Genomic DNA, 22349 nt, shown 5'->3' with positions numbered 1-22349 from the left:
TTTTACAATTAACTGGAAGGAGGTTGAAAGCACAAAAAATACAAAAATAGGCTATGTCCCAGTAAAATGCGAAAACTGTGTAAAATCTTTTGGTTTTCTGACAAAAGTCTGCGTGTCCCTGAAAGCTGGGAGAATGGTGATTTCAGCACCACAAACCCTTTGTTGATACCATTTGCACGGAAAAAACAGACACTTTCATCTGTAGCCCTTTTTTCCCATTATTCCAAACAAAAACTAAATTTTGCTGTATTTTGGCTAATTTATGTGTCCCCTCCCGGGGAATCCACAAACCCTGGATACCTATAAAATCCCTATAATGTTGGAAGAAAAGGACGTAAATTTGGCGTGGATACCTTATGTGGTCAAAAGGTTACAGGGGCCTAAGCGCGAACTACCCCAAATAGCCTAAAAAAGGCTTAGCACATGGGGGGGAAAGGCCTAGCAGTGAAGGGGTTAAAAATGCCAACCAGATCTATACCATTTTCAATTTTACCATGTTGAAAGGAGGATCAAAAGCAATTTCACACTATTTAGCAGGGCTAAAGTGCACAGAGTTCTCTAGCCAGCAAAAGTATGGTTCAGTAAAAGGAAAGAAAATCTGGGGTGAATCTGTAGAAAGGGCAACATTTCAACACCCCTCTCAGAGCGTTTTGTAGCTGCAAATCCAATTTTGCTGGACCATGTCGAGAAACTATCTGGTCTTGTGGATCCCTCTTCAGAGCCAGCCCACAGCTCTGGCCACAGGGGGATTCCAAAATCCACAAAAGAGACAAAAGGGGTAATTCGAATGGCGGTGGGACCGCATCCGATGGCTCATCGGATGCGGTCCGACTGCCATCTGCTGCTGTGGTCTGACCGACGCATTACAATGCGTGCCATCAGAGGCAACAGGTGGAGGGACAGTCCGACGCTTTCCAATGGGCTCAAGTAGCCTGTTGGACCATCGAAGAGTCAGAAATCCCTACAATGGGAGCGGTGCCTTCTCAGGCACCGCTGTAGTTATTACAATGTCCCTTTCCGCCTGCTCTTCCATGGTGGCTCACCTGACATGAAAAGACAGATGGAAAGGGACTTTGGGTCCCCCTAGCGGACCCCCCTTCTCTCCTGCCCCTCCGCTATGGGCCTGGGGAGCACCTATGGTGCCCCCCTATGCATCCCTGCACCGTGTGGAAGACACCGTATGGTGCCTACCACAAGGTGCAGGGATATTTTTAAAGTGTATATATTCTATTGTGGCTAGGGCTGCAGCACAAGTCACAATAGAAAATATACACTTTGCATCCGCCGTGAAGGCGGTCGCATTGTAATAAGGGCGGGAAGACCGCCGACTTCTTGTTGGGCGGTCCCTCTTTGGGTGTCTACGGTGTCTGACTGGCATTGCAATGATGCCCTATTTTGACTGGACAATAGTGCAGAAAGTATCTGGCTGGCAAGAGGACTTACTTTGGGTGGGAAATTTGAATTTCTCCCACTCTGAGCTTTTCCCTCCAAATCCAATGGATTGAGGGGCCTCATCAAGCGTCTATACAACATCATAAAGCTCTATTCAGGTACAGCCTGCTGCCTTGCGTCACTGAAGGATTTTGAGTTCCAGAAAACTGACTTTGAGTTTCAGGCTAAAACCTCCAACCTAGTTAAAGCTGGTTGGTGTATCCAACTCATGCTCTTTTGTGGTTCACCTGAAATCTTTTTTTATTTTGTCCTCATTCATCAATAGATGCAACAGGGCTATTAAATTACTCCTGTGGGTTCCCTCTCGACTTCCCCCACTGGAGAGCTCTGTATCTATTTGGAGTTGCTTTACACAGAATCTCTCTAAATAATTGTTCTAAGGAAAGACTGGGCACCATATAGAACCAGAGAGATGAAGTATATCATATGTAAGGCTTAATCATTGGACCGATCTCTTTATTGTTGTTCAAAATTGCCCAACCAAGCCTAGCATGGACTCCAAAAGTCTGATCTATTTTCCCAATTGGTATTTAATGCTTTCTTCTCCAATTTAAGTCTATCCATTTTCATTGTATATTTAATGGAGCCGACCCAGTCTAAAAAGGTAGGAGTTATATCCTTTATCCATTTTTTGCAAATTTCTTTTCTTGCAATCAAAATCAGATATAAACATAGTTTATTTTCCCATCTGGAAAGAGATTCATACTCCGGTAATAGACCAAAAAACACTAGAAGTGGGCTTACCTGAATGTTTAAACCTATCATATCTTCCATACCTTTGTTTATCATCGTCCAGTAATTGTGAAGTTTGGGGCAGTTAACAAATATATGAATTTCATCAGCTTCACGGAGAAGATATTTAGGGCACTTTGGAGTTGGACCCTTCGAGAACTTCGCGAGTTTCTGGGGAGACCATTACACCCTGTGAACACAAAAAATGTGGTTCCTTTTCAAATATGGTGGCTGTACTGTGGTATATAAGATGTCGTGAGATACTTGCCAAATATCTTCAAGTTGAACACCAGACAGGCTCTCTCCCCACAGCTCATTCGGTAATTTGAAATCTCCTTCTTCCAGGTCCAGCATTTGCCAATACAGAGTTGATATCTCTTTCTTCTTACCGATTTTTTTCCAGAGTAAATTTTCCAATGCATTAGGCAAGCCCACCTCTGACCCAACATTCTGATATCAGCTTCTTACTTGCCAGTACTTAAATTTCGAAAGTTTGTAATCAGTAAGTATAGTCAACTCTTCCCATTATAATAAAGATTTTTCTACTACTAATTTTCCCCAACACCAAATCCCAGCATCTATCAAAGGAGTTGACATAGCATCTCTTGTCCAACCCAGCGACCCTGGAGCATTTCAGATAGGTGCAAAAGCACTAAAATAGCTAATCTTTAAGAATTTTCTAACTTTTGCCCAAAGACCAGCCAGATCACATAATATTTTTAATCGGACCTTTTTGAAAAATCTCAGATCTCCATATTTATATAAAAAGGATTTACTTCCATCTTCTACATCCAAAAGCATCGCTTTGAACATTTTTCCCACGTCCGAATCATCAGGGGTGCCCAAAAATTGTTTTCCTAACCTCAAAGAAAAAGTTCTGGCATACAAAACTAAATCAGGTAAACACAGCCCCCCCTTATTCTTCATCCTCCGGAGCTTCTTCCAAGATATTCTAATCGCTTTTGGAGCCCAAATAAAAGTGTTGAATTTAGACTGAAGTGATCTTAAACTCTTTTCCTCAAATGCCAGAGGAATGTTCTGTAATATAAAGATTATCTTAGGTAGAAGCATCATGTTTATTAAATTATCTCTGCCTATCAGAGTTAATGGAAGGTAGGCCCAACCTGTTAAAGAATTTTGTATTTCTTTCGCAACCTTTCGGAGGTTTAATTCTGAGATCTCATCGATGTTTTGGGTAATCAATATACCTAAATATCTAATGACATTCTTTATTTGATGGATGCAAGTACTCAGATTCCATGTCATACATTCTGTTTTTGTGGCGTTGATTTCATAACCTGAGATTTCTCCAAATTTTTTTGCTTCCTCATATATTAATGGAATTGAAGCATTTGATGTAAAAACCATTAAATTATCAGCGTATAACACCACTTTTTTTCCCAATCATTAAATCTGAATGACTGTATGCCTGAATGTCTTCTTATCTTTTCCGCTAAGGGTTCAATATATAAGTTAAAAAGCATTGGAGATAAGGGACATCCCTGCCTAGTGCCTCTCTGGATTATAACAGGGGCAGATAGATTCCCATTAACTAAAATTCTTGCTATAGGTGCCTGGTATAACAAAGAAATTGACCTACAAAACTTCTTTCCTAGATTATATGCTTTTAATATATAGTTTAAATAGGCCCAATTGACTCTATCAAAAGCCTTTGTCGCATCAACCATTATTATAGCTAGTGGAAGTTTGTATACCGTAGCTATATCAATTGCCCTTATCAAATTACAAGTAAGCTCCGTTATTCCTCTGCCTTTAACAAACCCCTTCTGGTCTCTGTGCAAAAGACACTTCGCTACCCCATTTAACCTCTCTGCCAATATTTTTGTATAGATCTTATAATCAATGTTTAGCAGAGAGATGGGTCTATATGAGTCACAGGATCTAGATGATTTAGAGGGTTTAAGGATTAGCGAAACCGTAGCTTCATTCCAGGACTGAGGAATATCCCCTCCTTGTTCAAAGATATGGGCAAATAATGTTGTCAGCACTGGGGCAAGAACATCTCTTAAAACCTTATATAATTCTGCAAATAACCCATCCGGGCCCGCGGCTTTCCCACTTTTGCCTAGATCTATGGCTCGAGCTATTTCAGTTCTCGAAATTGGTAAATCCATATTCCGTGCCTTGTCATCAGATATCATACTAATGGGAGTGTTGCCCACCCAGTCCTTTATTTCTTGATCTTGAACCATCAGATCCTCACAATACACTCCTTCAAAATAGGACTGAAAGGACTTTTCAATTTCATCTGGGGTGTTAATGGTGTCTCCTGGAACAGCCGAGTCTAGCTCGTTGATGGTACTCCTTGCCAGGTCTTGCTTGGTCTTCCAAGCCAGAAGTTTGCCGCTGCTTTCTCCATACTCAAAATGAGCTAATTTACTAGCTTGCCATTTCTTTCTTAATCTTGCATCGAGAACTGCAGCCAGGTCTAACCTAAGAGATTGTAGTTTTGCTAATGAATCATCATCTGTGGTAGAAGACTGGTGTACATTTACATGATTTTCAATATCTTGTATTTTTTTTTCTATATCCTCCAGCTCAGCTTTGTAATTTTTCTGCCTCACATACTGAATAGATGTTATCAACCCAATTAAAAAGCACTTATATGCATCCCAGACTATAGGAATCAGGGCACTACCCAAATTTATTTGAAAAAAGGCCTCTGTTTCTGATGCTAATTTCTCGATTGTTTCATCTTCCAGAAGGATGGCACGCTCCACCATCCATCTTCTGGCCATTGGTCTTATTGGTATCTTAAGTGTTAAGGAAACAGCTGAATGATCAGAGAGATGTTCCCCTACATGTTTAACATCTTGTACCCATTTCTTTAACAATGTACTTAGAAGAAAATAATCTATTCTAGATTTATGATTATATTTCTTGTTATGGAATATAATGGAATGTAAATCCTCTTTTATTGCCCATCTTATTTCTCCAAACGTCATACCATGCAAGCTGTTTTATTGTGGTTTTAGTCGGATCCAGGACCACATTAATATCTCCCGCTAATAATAGCGGGTCTGTATAGTTTAGTAATTCAGACAATAGATTTCCAAAGGGCCCTGGATCATCCGTATTTGGACCGTAATAACCTGCTATTGTAAACTTCCATTTATGGCATCTAATTCTAGCTATGGCCCATCTCCCCATTGTATCCACTATACTTGCCTCGAGAGATAAAGCTGTTTTTTTTTTTTAAATTATAGCTCCGGTGCATCTTTTAAATATTGAAATATTTTCTCCATCCTATATTTAGTTCTTAACCCGTTTACTTTCCAAGAGAGCACCTTTAAAGCAAACATTTGATTAGTTACAGGGCAAGCCATATACTTGATCTAAGCTCCTATCTAGACAACTGTTATTATATAGTGGTGATTTGGACCTAAACTCTCTTTTTTTATTTTCTCCCACTGCTTCCCACCCAGTGCTCCCCCCCTCCAACCTTTTAGTGAACCCCCCCCTGAAGAACCCCCCTTAACCTCCACCATGGCCATTTACCAAGGCCTATGGGACAACTCTACTTAGTCGGGAGTTTTTATTTTGAGTTTTCGCAGCTATCCATACCCCGGATAAACTATTTTTCTGATTCGTGCCCCCCCCTGAAATAGATAATAGGAAGGATTCCGCCTCTTCCACCCTTCAGAATATCTTCATGTTGTTGTTATGCATTACTTTTATTGAGGCTGGGAATTTTAATTGTGCCGTAGCACCCAATTTCTTAAACGGTTCCAGCAATTTGCCCAGTTCCCATTGCCTTGAAGCTGTGAAAGCTGAGACATCTGATCTTTTCTGGAAGGTTATATCTTCTGCGATCAGAGAGTTTAGTTTTAATGCCTTATTAAGTATTTCTTCCTTTAAGGTATATGTGAGGAAATGAACTAAAATCTTCCTTGGTCTTGTTTTGTTCGGATTGAGCCTAAAAGGATCTCGATGGACTCTCTGGATATCACCATTAGAGCCTCCACCGAGCATTCAATGCGTGTAGCTTGTTTTATTAATTTTGCTACATACTCCTTTATTTGACTGCCTTCTACCCCTTCCGGAACTTTGAGCAAACGTATTTTTAACAATTCTAGTTTATCTTGTGCTTCCAAATTTTTCCCTTTTAGTGCAGAAATAGCACTTTTATTCTCTTCTATCTGATTCGTTAGCTCAGTTACAGTGAGTTGTCATTAGATACTGAACCGGAAATCCATTTAAATCCTCTAATGCCCCTTCCATTGCCTCCAAAGTACTTTCAGAAGTGTTAACCCCTTCTAGGACTGTTCGTTCAGCCTCGCCCATTAGAGGGAGAAATCTATTGGAGGTAGGGAGGCTAGAGATCAGCTCATGTTGGTCCGCTATAGAGGTCTGTTGTGTAGGCTTTAATACCAACATACTGGGAGTCGCTTTGAAGTAGCTTCTCAAAGAGGGAGTTAACTTTGAATGATCTTTAAGCCGAGAAATGCTTTTTCTATTTGTATCTCTGACTTTAACTAAATTCAGATCTTTTTTACCGTGTAATTGCGCTTTTTTGTTGGTTTTATTGATTTTATGCTGCTGACTACCAGCTTTTTCTATATCGGCATCCCCTTGAGTGTCTACCATGGGTAAATTGGTTTTAGAGCTCCTTAAGGAGTACCTAATTCATCCACAGCCCGAAATGGATGTCATACAAGTTCTTTCAGCCCCCCTCTGGCACTCTGTCCTACCTTCTTGAGTCGACCGGTGCAGGCTCTCTGCTTCGTGCTCCCCTCCTCCTCCTTCGTTCTAAACACCCGGCTCAGATCCTCACTTGGAAACCGAGGCAGCCTTGGTTCCACCACGCCTGTGCTACCCCTGCCTCTTCCGCCCTGGAAGGGGAGTACTGCAACTGCTCTCCTTCCCCTCTCCAGCTCCCTGGCAGCACGAGTCCACACCGGCCTCCAACCTCCCGGAGCAACCAGGATGCTCCCTACTGCGACTGCCGCCTCCAGCCCGCCAAACTACTCCGAGCGCAAGGCCAGCCCGGAGGACGCCGAGAGCCGGAGACCAAAGCCAGAAACCAAGCTGCACCGCCCCGAGGCCCGCAACAGGCGATCCAGTGGACACACCCGCACACAGCACACAGCACGGCAAAGGTACGGCTTCAAATCGGTCCCTCAACCTCCCTAAGCTCAAGTGCGAGTCTTTCCCGAGTCTTCTCCCGGGGTAGGCATATGTTCCAAATGGATTTTTACTCCCGACTATCGGACCTTCCCGCGACCCGCTACTTGCCGGCCGCCATGTTCTTCCGTTCACCTGAAATCTTGCCTAGGTCCCGGTCTACTGCAACCATTGACTGCCATTGTCACATTTGGCGCTATTTTTACCTAAAACTTAAAAAATTCATGTCTCCATTTTCCCTTATTTGATTTTTGTAATTTTGGTGTAATTGGGCTCATTAAATTATCTTTTAATTTTATAAATTTGAGTGGGATTTTTAATGTGTTGCCTTGTCATCTTTTGAAATATTATGGTACTTCTATATGTTTCACACATTTTCTAAATGTAAGCATGTCTGCTCTAGATCATAGCTGCCAGCAGCTGAGCTCAGGTTTCAATTACTGAAACATTTATCTAGACATAACATGATAGTGAGACATAACATGATAGTGACCTTATTAATTGTCGTGAACTATCATACACCACAATAACTAGTTGACCTTCTCACTTTCATATATAAGAAAAAAATCCTGATATTAGCCACCATAATTGGATGCCATTATCAGCTGGCAGTGACATGTGAACATAAAGCAGATGGTATAACTCCTCAAAACTGCTAATAAGCAATTTTCTCTTTGTCCAATTTAGTCCTAGTACCTAAACACTTTCCAACACTGATCCACTCACTTCTTCTGATTTCCTTATAAATGTGGTTGTATGACAAAATATTGTGAACAAAAATATTAACGGACATGAATATCATGTCAAAAATATTGTTTACCAAAATATTTTATTTCTATACTCCTAGTGTGAATGACAAAAAGATTGTGTCAAAAACACTGTGAAGAGCATATCGCATAAAATGGTAAGAATGTAGTTTTTGTGCATAAATGTCGACCTTCAAGTAATTTATTTATAATAGTAAATTAGTTAAAAATAATATACTTTGCAAAAGAAATAGCTGTAATAATATCTATCTATCTATCTATCTATCTATCTATCTATCTATCTATCTATCTATCTATCTATCTATCTATCTATCTATCTATCTATCTATCTATCTATCTATCTATCTATCTATCTATCTATCTATCTATCTATCTATCTATCTATCTATCTATCTATCTCAACAAATTTCCACAAAAACTTTCGAACTCCCTTCATGACGGGTGCCTCCTACTTGCGAGTGGCCTGAACAAATTAAATTGTTCAGCAAAGTCCCTCCACCAGGAACACAACCGGAGCACTCACAGGTTTTAGAATCCATTTATTACACTCAGCATGATGCGTTTCGGCTGCCAAACCCTTTTCAAATGCTGTTTGGTGAAACAGATCCATGGCATACAGGTGTTTACATGCTTCATTTCGCTCCCCCTGCACAGTGGCTAGCGAGAAAGGACTAAACTTTCCATACCCTCACCAAAATTCACCATCTGCAATCTGGTTCTTCAAAAGTAGGAACCTAGTTGGCAATGGAGGTTAGCAGGGCTGCTGCTCCGGAGTCTGGAGACATTCACTGGTGTCACTAGCGACTCATCAACGGAGGTCGAGTGGCTCGGTAGACCTACCCTCTAAGATTCTGAAGGGTTCTTTTGAGCAACCAGCTTGCAGATGGTGAAGTTTGGGGAGGGTGTGGATTTATGTTCACACATTTACTTTCTTCACCCCTCAGTGAGTAGATTACATGGTGTTTAGGTCCCGACGAAATGCCACGATCGACATGAGAATACAGGCATGAAACATGTTGACCTCTACCCTGATTCACAATACTCGTAGAGACCATTGACAGATCTCCAGCAACAAGCACCGCAGGCTTTTTAACCATAACAAGAAACCCGCAAAATAAAGTTTCCTTGGCGAGTTCGATTAGTTATTTTTATCTTTATTCACCGCACACTCTACTCATCTTTTACACATACACCAGACAGCCCACACACCCCCACTTCATCTGAACTGCAGAACCGGCAGTTTAAAATATCTCCGGCAAAGGGCCCTTGCGTAAGGCCCATTGGTCATTGCAGTGCTGGTCCAACGAAGAGCTGCCTTACGATGAAGCATGACACCCTCCTTATTGGAGCTAATCCTCTTCCCTCCCCTCTCCCTTTTGGAGACTAAGCAGAGGTGGGAAGGGTGTTACATCATCTGGTCGGAGTTCATAACTAGGAGACAGTGGAGGGGGGCAAGAGACCCACGGCAGTAGATAAACCAAGAAGAAAAATCAATAGGGACATGAGAATTTTTTGTGGTAAAGAAGGCATTGGGAGAGTAGAGCATCTCGAGCTGAGGCACGTGGCGGTTTATCTTTTCAGAGACAATGTTGTGCATTTGTCTCGCTTCAGGATGGAGCTATACCTCATACAGATTAAGGAGGTACTGGACAGGTCTTTGGGCATAAAAAGGTATACTAAAAAGTTCTACGTTTGGGGGTCAGAAAAGTCAGGGGGCAGGCAGGGACTTTCCTTAGTGCCGTTTGATAACTAGTTTTTAAATGTTTACAGGTTAAAGTTATGTTTGGAAACAAGTTACTCCGGGAAACAGTCAATAAGAGGAAGTTAACATAGGAAATGCTTTGGTAGGTAGATGTTTTGAGAAGTGGGTGAGAAGTTACAGGGTTAAAGTTCAACAGTAAATGACTGTGTGGAGTTTATAAATAGTTGCAAGGAAAGGAAAAAGGGGGAGTCCTTAGGGGTGGGGACAGCAGGCAAGGTAGGTCAACAAATGTATAGCGAGGTTTAGTTCTGTACGGCAAAGGCCAAGGGAAATGTTGTGAGGTGCACACGTCTTCAATAAAGCAGCCTTTTTCACACTTATAGAGCATTTTGTGGTCTGGGCTGTCACCCTTTGGCCCAAGACACAAATATACATAATTTTGAATACCTCAGGCAGGCACAGAGAAGTGAACATATGTGATAGGTTACAGGTATGCCAGTGTACATTTTCAGCTAATCTCGTCAAAGCTGAATACAAATGTCTTTAACATTGCCTGGGTTTTGTGGACAAGGTGAAAGCTATTGCATTTGTACCTGCTTCTTATTGGTTTTGACAAGTCTTGGATGAGAATCCTGCCCTTAGGATGGCTGCCCAAGTGATTTGTACTGTGACAGCTCAATGGAGCAGGCATCTTAGGTTCAGAGCTGGCATTTGAGTCATGACATCTATGATACATCTAAAATTGTGTGCCGGCGGAAAAGTTGGGCGGGTGTTCGGAATAAAGGCAGTGCTTTTGGCTATTTGCATGCTCTAAATAGTCCATCTTTATGAGGGCAAAGTAGTATGAATGTGGCCCTTATTTTGCATCCAAGTTAGCTGCCAAACCACGGTGCTGCCTTACAGTACACGTTTCATCTGTGATCACAGCAGTGCTCTCTCACCAAACTCACACCCACCATCGACATAATGGGATACAACACGCCTGCATGGGGATGCCCTGCCCATGGAAGGCTGCAGGAAGGGCTGTTGTAATGCATCTGGCTTAATGTTATTTACTCCAGTGAGCCTATGAATACCACGAAACGTGGTGCGTCTGTTATAATATTACATTTGTGAGACTTCCACAGTACTGACCTTCCAGGTCATGTTTTTTGGGAAGAAGGCTTTACCAGGCATGTGTGCATAGATACCTCCCCACCTCTCCCTTCTCAGGTCTTGAAAGGCACCTGGGATACTGTGTTACAGCGCTCTGGCTTCACAGGGTGCAAAGCTACTTAAACTGGCGTTTGCAGATAGAGGTATCCGGACGTTCCTTCCCATTTCCGAGCACCTGTGTTGTGGTTGTTGACGAGGATCCCTTACATTGTCAGAGCAGTCAATCATACCGTCCTCTACTCGCCATGCCTGCACATGTGCAGTACATATTTAAGCTGTTATACCTTGGAAAGTGCGCAGTTCTGTTTAAAATCTCCCATCTACATGCATGGCTTGTTCCATCGTCTGATCTCCTGGTATGTTCGTTTTTAATTTTCCTGTTCTTAAATAAATAGGGTGTTTTCAAAACATCATCTGTGAAAGAAATTATGCGATTATTTCGTTTCAGAAGTTGACCTTTGCCTCTTTGATGTTGCAGGATTTGGGCTGCCAGTCTAGGCCTGGGCGTAGTTCGTGGAGTTTTGCTACGCGGAACTCCGCGAAGTTACAAAAACACTCCACGAATTTCCGCAAGTGGCGGAGTGCAGTGTGAAGTGCAGTTTGTGTTGGTATTCCTGCATTCGGGTAGAAATTCTACATGAGCGGCAGCTCATGCTCGCAACCTTACCGTTCGTGAGTGCAACCTTAACGTTCGCGAGCGCAAACCTACCGTTCGCGCTCACGAGTGGGGAAAAAACTCCGCTGCACATCGCGAAGTGGAGTTTTCTGCACTCCGCGAGCTCCGTGGAGTGCGGAGTGCAGAAAACTTGCAATATCCGCGAACGGAGCTAAGTTCACCACCCAGGCCTAGCTGCCACCTTATTTGTGTCGGCAGGACATGGAGCTTCCTTTCCTGTACTTTACATGAACACCTATTGCTTTCGGAAACTATGATCTTGATTGGAATAAAGCAGCTGCCAATAAATATTTGTAATATTAATGTTTAAGACTGTAAACATGGTATCCTGCAGAGATGCACCGAGTTGGCAAACTGAGTCAAAGATGTCATGTCCTCCCAGGTCATATGTGACACTTTTTACCAGTCCTGGCTACTAAGCCAGCAGCACTTGGTATGCTGAGTTTTTCAGCCCTTACTAACAAGGTGAAGAGTGAAACTACAAGACCGATAAGACAACATGTTGTGGACTTAACAATCAGGAATGGCTAAAGGCGTCACACCTAACATGCAAGCACTTGACGGCAGTGTAGTTGCTGTACAATAGGTTGCCTGTCTGCAGTCGTGGCCAGCATGGCTCACGGGTGGGGAAGCAGGCACGGGGTCGCGTGGGGGGGGGGGCGTTAAATAATAGTAAAAAATCTAAAAACTAACCTTTCCAGGGTCCTGCGTCTTCACTGCTTCATCTGCTCCTGCTTTCCTGCCTCTGAAGGAACAGGAAGCCAATCACAATGCTTCAATGGCAGCGTTATGATTGGTTAGGGTGCCTACCACACAGGCGTCTATGGGGAGGCCATTTTCTCCATGTAGGCTGCATGCAGCCTATATGGAGAAAATGAAGAGTGTACTTGACTGGTTTGATCGGCCCCAGAGGGCCGACTATACAGTCAGGGCCCACAACATTGGGCAAGCCACTCTTCCCCTGCTCTCGAACAGACCCGCCTACCTACCCGCCCCCAACTAAACTCTTTTTCTGCTTTCTCGCAGAAACATAAAATTGTATTTATAATACCATTTTATGTTTCTGCTTCTTGCACTGCGAGAAAGCGGTGAGGCGACGCTCCTCTGCCCACATGGAGGAGCCGCCCCTGCCTGTCTGTTTCAGGCATGTGTGTATAAAATACTGACGAAAGAGAGGATTCAACCTTTCGTCCACTTAATGTTGATAACTTTGGTCCCACAGAGCTGGCTCTTAATATGAATCTTGTGTACTTCTGGCCTTGTTTCCCCTGGATGTTATTGTCGAAACCAAGTCTGGCGTTAATGTGGCAACACACAGACCTGCCAACTTGTGAACATTTTCAGTGTGTGTGAAGGGAAGAGGACTTAAAGGGGACAGGGGCCTTGTGCTGAGCACTTTAACTAACTGACTGCCCCATCCCACGGCCAAACAAAATCAAGTTTTTTGAGGCTGCCGCTGATGTCATGGGGAGGTTTCACACCCCGCAATGGACATTAGCTGTGCGGGGTCCAGTTAATTGAATGCACATGCTGTGATATCAGCTCCTCACTGGGTGGCACCTTGTGAGTTAAAATGTCTGAACACATGCAAACATAGGCATGCAGAACCATATTTCAAAGGTATTGCACTTTAATGACGGGCCTATTGACTTTTTCAAAATTGTTCTTTCATGTATATTCTACCTACTTCATACCACAACACTGCTTGAAATGGAGAGACCTCCTTCTGTTTCTCAGCGGTGCTAAATAAACGAAGTTGTATTGTTTGTTACAGAGGTCGAAGTGAGTGGGATCTATTGGGAACAGGATTCCCAGGCTTTTTCAGTTTTCCTACTACAGTTCCCATACTTTTAGTCAAATAAACAACTGTGCCTTGGATGGCTAATGCTGATCTTAAGGTACCGAAAGCTGAAAGGTAAGGGTATGGGACTCCTGTACTGTGAATCCTAGGGAGGGACATACAGCTAACGAAGAAACAAGCCTTCTCGCCAGGGTGCCTGCATGCAATTTGTTAATCAGCAAAACTAAAGGCTACTTGGGAGCCAGTATAAGTTTTAATTGATAGAGTCATTTGAAGCTTCATGGTGACCAAGAATTTTTTATTTTTGGGGGGAGGTAATGTTAGGGAATTACTAGCTAAGTTCTGAAGTGCATCCTTTTAAGGTAAACTTAGAAAAACGTTTGCACTAGAATCAGCCTAACTTCAGTCTGATTGCGTATTACTACAACATATATTATGAATGTGCTTATCGTAAACATTAAATCTTGTTGCATATTTTGTCTCAGCCTTTCTTACATTTTAAAATAACCACTTATTCACTGTGCTTTCTGTTGCAGTCTGGGACCATGTAGCATTATAGATATAGGTCTCTATTTCCCACCACGTCAGCCAGGGTTTAATTCTGTGACTCTCTGATTACACAGACATCTGCAATGATCGCAATAACCAAATTAGATTTCAAAACCTAAAAGAGTGCATTTCCCGTGCATTTGTATACCTTGCATTTATTTTTTATTTAAGGTTTGTGTGTTATATTTTATATGCATTTACTTGAAGGTGAGCAGCCAGCAACATAGTTACAGTGGGCCCGATTCACAGAACTAACTTAAGACAAAATCCTAAACTTAGTACCATTTTCATATTCACAGAAGGCACTTACTCATTTTGGTATTCACAGAAGACCCTTACTCACTTCGGTATTCACAGATGTTAGGACTCCTAAATGCCTTCTGTGAATACTGAAAGTCTTAAAATTAGGATTTTTCTCAGTTTAGGAGTCCTAAAGTTAGGACTCCCAACTTTACTACTACTAACATGAGAAAAATCCTAATTTTAAGGCTTTCGGTATTCATAGAAGGCATTTAGGAGTCCTAAAGTTAGGAGTCCTAACTTTACTATTACTAAACTGAGACAAATCCTAATTTGAAGGCTTTCGGTATTCACAGAAGGCATTAAGGAGTCCTAAAGTTAGGACTCCTAACTTCTGTGAATACCGAAATGAGTAAGTGCCTTCTGTGAATACCAAAATTAGTAAGTGCCTTCTGTGAATACCAAAATGGTAGTAAGTTTAGGATTTTGTCTTAAGTTAGTTTTGTGAATCGGGCCCAGTATATTTTGTTAGTTTCAGCCTATCCCACACCCACATTCACTGACCGCACCCCCTTATACTTATATGATCGATGTGCAAGCGCACAAACCTATTTCTCATTCCCTGTTGTGTGCACCAAGGGATTGGATCGAGAGTGGTGTAGTCCCTACCAGACTTTGGGGCTCCCTGTTTGAACTGTCTCTCCTGATACTTGAATCGTACACCTTCAATATTAGGGTAAAAGCATTTCTGAATAAGAATGAAGGACGAGGTCTAAAGTTTAAAGGTTTACTCAAGGAATAGCAATTGCAGAAATGTGTAAGCTTAGTAATCAATCAATTAGTACGATATGTGTACAAATCACAAGTAATACAGTGAAGAACTCATAAAGTATTATTGAAAATCCAGCATAGATTTGCCTTCGAAGAAAGGGGAAACGTGTCCTCCTATCATGGAGGAATCACATTCTTCTATAGTTCTATAAACAAAGGATTTCATACATTCACTATATGAGTACATTATTCAAATGCTCTTAACCAAGGAGAAACAAGCAAAAAGAAACATTTACTACAAGATACATTTAGTGAATCTCTCACCATTCTACTACATTAGGCTTTAGTTTTCCCAGAATCTGTACATGTGACACGACTTGCTATATAGTATGTTATTCAGTCTGAGACAGTTGGGTTGGCCGTGGAAAAGTAAATTTAGTTTGGTTCACATGGGAAAGTATTAGTCTCTTCATAGCAAGCTTAACGTCCTTTAAATAATAGTAACAGTGATCTTGACATGGTATACTTCAATGTTGCATTCAAGATGACTGACAGAACAAAGTTGGCTGTTGGTTTGTTGGCAGTTTCCTGATGCTATGTAGTTGCACACTTGGTGTCATAAACTACTTGTCCATGATGCCCATCTTCTCTGGCCGATGCTTTTACCAAGCTCATCCTTTAACTTTTAGAGCACTGAGTGGCTCCTCTCCTCTGGCATGCATGTGCTTGGGCTCCTAGCTTTCCATTTTATACACCCTCTGGCTTCTCATTTAATAATTTCTGCTCTCAGCAGGTTCTTGCACTGTTCCTGTGTTGCTTGCTTCATAATCTGGGTTCCTGCAACTCTCCTGCCATGCTGACTCGACCAATATTGCCTGACCAACTCTAAAGTACAGGAGACATGGAAAAGTTCTTTGCTGCAACCCATTCACAAAAAGGGAGACACCGGGGACCCAGCGAACTACAGGCTGATTGCTCTCCTGGACATCGAGGCAAAAGGATATGCAAGCCTTCTTTTACAAGACTTGCAGGGATGGGCTGACGATAATGAAATCTTACTAGCCTATCAATCTGGTTTTAGGCCTGGAGCATCAACAACGGATAACATCTTAGCTCTCGCTTACCTAGCAGAACAGTCCACTCAGGAAAAGCAGCTTCCACTCTTTGCATGCTTTGTGGACTACTCCGCGGCATTTGATGGCGTTAACCAGAGCCTGCTGTGGCGGAAACTAAAAAACTGGGGGGTACCACCGATACTGCTAAAGACAATAATCAGCCTATACACCGGAACATGGGTACGGGTGAAACTCACGACGAATGCAGCCACTAAAAAGATCCCAACAGACCGAGGGCTGAAACAAGGCTGAGTATTGGTGCCCCTCCTTTTTAATTTATACACGGCGGACCTCGGCAATACATTATCCAAGGCTAACCTTTTATCTCCTAAAATTGGCTCGACTAGATTGTTTTTAATGCAGTACGCAGACGACATGGTGCTATTGGACCACACCAAAACAGGCATGCAAAATTACTGGAAGCACTAAACAAGTACAACCACATTAATGACTTACGGGCAAATGCAGGAAAGATGAAGGTAGTAATATTTGGGAAGTATGCCAACAAACTCAGACAACATTGGACACTGGCCATCTTGAAAATAGCAACAACAACCAAATACAACTACCTGGGGGTCTGGCTTATGAGCAATGGGAAACCCACGGCACACATCTCTTCCACTGAAACAAAAGCTAAGGCAGTGACGTATGCCCTATGCAAACTGAATTCTAAACTAAGTGGCCCATCCACTAAACCCATCAGAAAGGTCATATGCACTAAGCTGCTACCCTCACTCACATATGGTCAACTGGCATTCCCGGCGGCTTTTAGTAACATCTTGGAACAAGCCAACTGTCAAGCGTTTAAGCAAGTATTCCAAATACCAGCACATGCCCGGAATGCACTGGTCCAATTGAAATTCGGGCTATATAAACAGAGTTACAAGCATTGGGCCTTGATTGTGCGGTTCTATCGAGGGGTATGTGCGCCCCCCCCCGCACTCAATGAAAGCAATTTTAAAAACAATATTTGGGAAAGGAAATAACTCATGATCCAAAGCCCTGCCCACCGCTAGCACCGAATTGCACCTCAACATGTCCAACTGGCAGGATTTTATTAATCAGCCCGGCACCCTAAAATCGATCTTGAAAGTTAAACTACTTTCTAAGGAAGAGGATATGAAGGAAGTGAGGCTCTCCAGCAGCAACATCAGGATACTTGCTACCTCTTACGAAGACAGCCTAAGGCAGCCATATCTTGATGCCGCTTTAAATAAGTCAAGTTTAAAGCGAATCTTAGCAGTGAGACTCATGGTGATGGATTAAAACCATGATCTCTTGACTTGGTAAGAGTATTCTGCATCATTCAGAAACTCTGTCCATCACCACCCCCTTTTTCCCAAATCGATTTTATCCACACTCAGTGTGGGAGGGTATGCTCAGACGTGAGTCCCTTGCTCATTGCACCATCAGGATTCAGGCAAGCCGGGCTGATGAAGGCTGTGATGCCAGAAACCGGTCCCCGTAAGCTTGTTTCCTTCCCAGTATAGGAATTGGCTTGGTAGTTTGGTTTGCCCTGTTCCCATCATGCACTGGGACAGGTACAGACTAATTTGCATGTAGCCAGGTTCTGAGCTGGGATGGTGCAGTGAGCTAAAAAACGGTGATGGATTAAAACCATGATCTATTGACTTGGTAAGAGTATTCTGCATCATTCAGAAACTCTGTCCATCACCACCCCCTTTTTCCCAAATCGATTTTATCCACACTCAGTGTGGGAGGGTATGCTCAGACGTGAGTCCCTTGCTCATTGCACCATCAGGATTCAGGCAAGCCGGGCTGATGAAGGCTGTGATGCCAGAAACCGGTCCCCGTAAGCTTGTTTCCTTCCCAGTATAGGAATTGGCTTGGTAGTTTGGTTCGCCCTGTTCCCATCATGCACTGGGACAGGTACAGACTAATTTGCATGTAGCCAGGTTCTGAGCTGGGATGGTGCAGTGAGCTAAAAAACGGTGATGGATTAAAACCACGATCTCTTGACTTGGTAAGAGTATTCTGCATCATTCAGAAACTCTGTCCATCACCACCCCCTTTTTCCCAAATAGACTCATGGTGCTGCCGATAAAAGATATTAACATCTGCTGGAAATCTGCAAAGGTGGTCAGCACTTGCCGACTCTGCCAACAGTAAGAGGAATCCATGGCTCACTTGGTTTGCATATGCCACTGCTTGGCACACGCACGTCGCACTTTATTAAAACCATTGTTTTTAAAATATGAAACACGCACATGTCAAGATGCGATGAAACTTCTTTTCAATTTGGACATACCAATGGAACTGGCAAGATTTGCGAAATTTGCACACAAGGTGAAAGAACTCTTAGGCAACGCCTCGCACATCGCACTTTATTGAAATCTCCGTGGCTAAAAGCATCGAACATATACCTGAACACCCACCACGAAATCTCTCTCGGTCCTATATAGAGGAGTGAAAATCTGCACCTTAATGAAAAACTCTAAGACATTGTTTTAATCATGGAATAGATTTAATTGAAGTCTTTGACAGTTGACCACTTGCACCGTTTTATTTGTTTTATTGTCTAACGTAATATTTTAAATCTTTGAAGCTTGCACTTCATTGTAACAATTTTAATTAATTGAAACAAATAAAATGCATTATTATTATTATTAACTCTCCTGCCATGCTGCCTCGAGCTGACCAGTCGTTTTTATTTCACCTTTTGCAAAAGTCAAAGGTTTGGAGGAAGAACTTTAAAAGAACATTAAATCATAAAGGATTTCTCCCTTACACAACCTATTCATCCTCACAGCAACTGAGTGTTCCACATATGAATCAATTTCAGGGGCATTTTGGTAAAAATGTGGTCTATCTGTAGGAGTCTCGTGACTTTATGTAAGCCTGGCTACTATTTTTAGCTCTAAAAGACAGTATGGCTGCTTCTCCTTTAATCATTAAGGGCTGTGCAAAAGATACCTACGTTGACAATCTTGCAGCACTTTAGAAAATGGCAAAGCTGAATGTGCCCTGAGTAAGAACACGTATTGTATACACTGAATCAATAGGTTCTGTTTCACCAATATCATAATGTTCATAACCGAGATTTTCTTCATCTTCACTTCTGTAAAATATTTCGGGTTTTGTTTTTAACCTTCAAATGATTTCGGTTCCGGTTGGGCAATTTCTTGGCCGTGTTCTCTCTGTCTCACTTTCCTAAGACTAGCTTAACCCTGACCAAGAGCTAGTTATAGGGATTGTGGAGCTTCCGCTACAAGCCACTGGCTGACCGGTCAAGGAGGACCTGCGAAAGCTTCAACTTCTCTCTGTGTGCAGAGTATCTCCTCCTCTCTTGCATCAATAAGTATTTGAACGGTGGGTGCAGGCCAGGCCACAGGGCTGGTCCATCTCTGGAATACGGCGAGTATTTGGCGAGCTTCCCTTCTCTCCCGGGCAGGGAGTGGCTAGTCCAGTAGGCAAAGAGCAGGCTGCATAGGAGCAGGGTCTGTGGATTACCTATTCTTAGGTACCCTCAAATGCCCAGTCTTTTCTTTGATGTGCTCCATGGCTGTATCCGAAACACATTTTCATTACAGTCAGGTCAGTGTCCATGTTGACTAACATTAAAATCCACAGTAAAGTGGAAGCCCTATCATACTGCGTCTGGAGCTGACTCGGCTGCCCAGTTTCTTACCATTCAGATGCGGGCCCCTGCTCTAGCAGTTCAGAGCCCTATGCAACCTCATCTGTTGGCAGGAGGGCCACAGAGGGCAGGATGGAGAGCTTATGTCGAAATTCGGTGCTATACAGTAAGCAGGCTGGGGAGACGAGGCTCAAGAGGCAGCAGCACTTACCTGTCAAGGAATGGAAACTCCACACAAGAGATGTGAACCTTATTTACTCATTGATTTGCATTAAAATATGGGGGAAAGTAACATCAACGTTTTGTCTTGAAAAAACTGACGACTGCCTCCTCTGTAGATGGAGTTCAGTTGAAGTAGTGGAGCCTGAGACTGAAGAACAGTAGGGCTATTGATCGTGGAGCCAGTTACGCAGCCCAGTTGCTGAAGCGCTCTAATAGTACAGCACTGTGCTCACAGGGAACCCAGTGCAACCAGGGTGTTAGGTACTGCAACAAATAGGAGCTTGCAGATCGAGATATTGTGACAGCATTGGCAAGGATATACCTTGTTACCAGTCTATATTTTAAGGGGCCATCCAATGTGGAGAGGAACACCATTCCTGTTTGCCCAGTCCTGTATCTCCAACAATCAGTAACAGTAGGTTTTCCAAACTATTACTTTGATGATCTCTGCTTGGCGTTTGTGCCATATAGAGACATCATGTGCTTGACGGTCCCTTGAAAGGGACTGGTACACCACAAACAAATCCAAGATGGCAATTACCAATGCAAAATATAGAACATGTGTTAGAACGCATCGCTGTCTTTGACAGTATGTTATCTATGTGGGTTTGTTGCTAGGCAATATCTTTAAATGCTTATATTATTGGGACTTGCTGAGGTAGTTAGTTATTTAAACTGAGAAAATATTAAGATTAACTCAGAAATATATGTATTCAAAGTTAAATGTTATTGCACGAACATGAATATAAAAAAGCATGTTTTATCGGCAGTATTTGGATTGTAATCTTTTTTAATATATATCCCACTCCACACGTGCTAGATAGTACAACATTGTTATATTCGTTCAAATTATATTTAATTACACACACAGCACATTGAAAGTTGCCTTACTGAGGGATAAAACTACATCTCCCGACGTGCTCTGTTTCGAGGACAGCTCTGCGTAGCTGGTGACAGCGCAGGGCCGGGCAGCAAGGCAGCAGGAGATGGAGAGCGACCAGGGGGCTGCGGGAATGGCACCGGAGGGCGGCGGACAGGACCCTGGTAGGGACGCCGTGGTCAAACAGGCAGCCGTCGGAGGAAATGAGAAGCTCGTTCTGTATCACTGGACCCAGTCTTTCACCTCCCAGAAGGTAGGCAGTCGAAGAGCAAAGGTTTCAGCACCGGGACAGCGCGTCGGCGCCCTGACCAATGCGTACGTTCAAGGCAGCGGCCGTAGCGCGCGGTGCCTAGCACCTGCATTTACGCCTCCGAGGCACAAAGGGGTACAGGAGGGGCCATGCGAAGTGACTGATGAAAGAGCGGTGCACATTCCATGCTGGCACTCCGGCGTCCGCTTTCATCACCTGTGTTCAAGGAGAATGAGACGAGACCGTGAAACTGACGTGCATTGTGCATGTAACGTGATATGTGCATGGAACGTTACTCTGGCAGTCTGAATAACGTTACACGCACTTTGCACACCACGGTACATGAACAGTGCATATCTGTCTGAGACTATACTGGGACATTTCAAACCAACAGGACGATAAAAACCAAGACTCATGTAAATCCACTTCCGGAAGACAGGACATGCTGCGACCCTACCACAAAGGACACCAGTGGCAGTCGTATGGCTGATACTTGCTGTGCCTCTAAGTGATTGACGGTGTCTCCTTCAATGGCAATGCTTTGAGAATGTATTTATCCTTTCCAGAAAACCTCAAGAGCATGGGTACTCACAAACATTGTCCCGGGGCCAAAGGTTTTTCTTTGGTGTGACCGAGGGGTGCACCGATTCCAGCGGGGGAGGGGGGTGTAGTGGAAGCGAAGCATGTATATTTTCTGGCTGAACTCAATTGTGCAATGTGAAACCAGAACACCTGGTATGAATCCTGGCTTCTCCACTTGACCACATTGTGTGACCCAGGACAATTATTTTATTTTAATTTCCGTCTTTTTTCATTATCACATATAGGAGGACCTCGAAATACATGACCTCAGAATAGGTGCTGTACAAAACCATCTCCTGTGCTTGGGTGTAATGACTAATGGCTTTGTTGTCAGTGGGGCTAGGGGGGCATGAATGTTTCCAAATTCATTTTTGAAAACCATCATTTAAAAAAAAATACTTCTGAATGCACTGATATAATTTGATTTACTAAGGTGAAATGGTTCTACAGATCAATAAAATACACTTTCTGATTTTTTTTGTTTAACCTCAATTAACCCTTAAATACGTGCTTGGTCTGTATTTAACATATTTTTAATGTTAATGCTGAGTCGACTTAACAGTAGCCCAGTGCTGCTGCTGCTGCTCAGGGGCCGCATGTAAAGGTCAGGAGGGCCGCATGCGGCCCCCGGTCCTACTTTGAGTAGCACTGCTCTATAGCCTCACACATTGCATGGGAACCTGGAGATCGCCCCACTCCACTTTTAAACTCA

The 22349-nt window shown here is 42.9% G+C and overlaps 1 protein-coding gene across 1 annotated transcript in view; it reads left to right on the top strand.

Annotated features, from left to right (window-relative positions):
* Positions 1 to 20883: 20883 nt before the first annotated feature.
* The window catches only part of GDAP1 (ganglioside induced differentiation associated protein 1), a 92417-nt gene continuing 90951 nt past the window's right edge, over positions 20884 to 22349 (top strand). Inside the window, exon 1 of the mRNA XM_085605418.1 lies at positions 20884 to 21058. Coding sequence (XP_085461544.1) covers positions 20912 to 21058 — 147 coding nt within the window. The 5' untranslated portion in view covers positions 20884 to 20911. The remainder of the gene's footprint in view (positions 21059 to 22349) is intronic.

The sequence above is a fragment of the Triturus cristatus genome, chromosome 5_1, assembly GCF_964204655.1.
Source record: "Triturus cristatus chromosome 5_1, aTriCri1.1, whole genome shotgun sequence".
Taxonomy (NCBI): domain Eukaryota; kingdom Metazoa; phylum Chordata; class Amphibia; order Caudata; family Salamandridae; genus Triturus; species Triturus cristatus.
The sequence above is the reverse complement of the archived record's forward strand: the minus strand, read 5'-3'. Positions and strand labels throughout refer to the sequence as shown.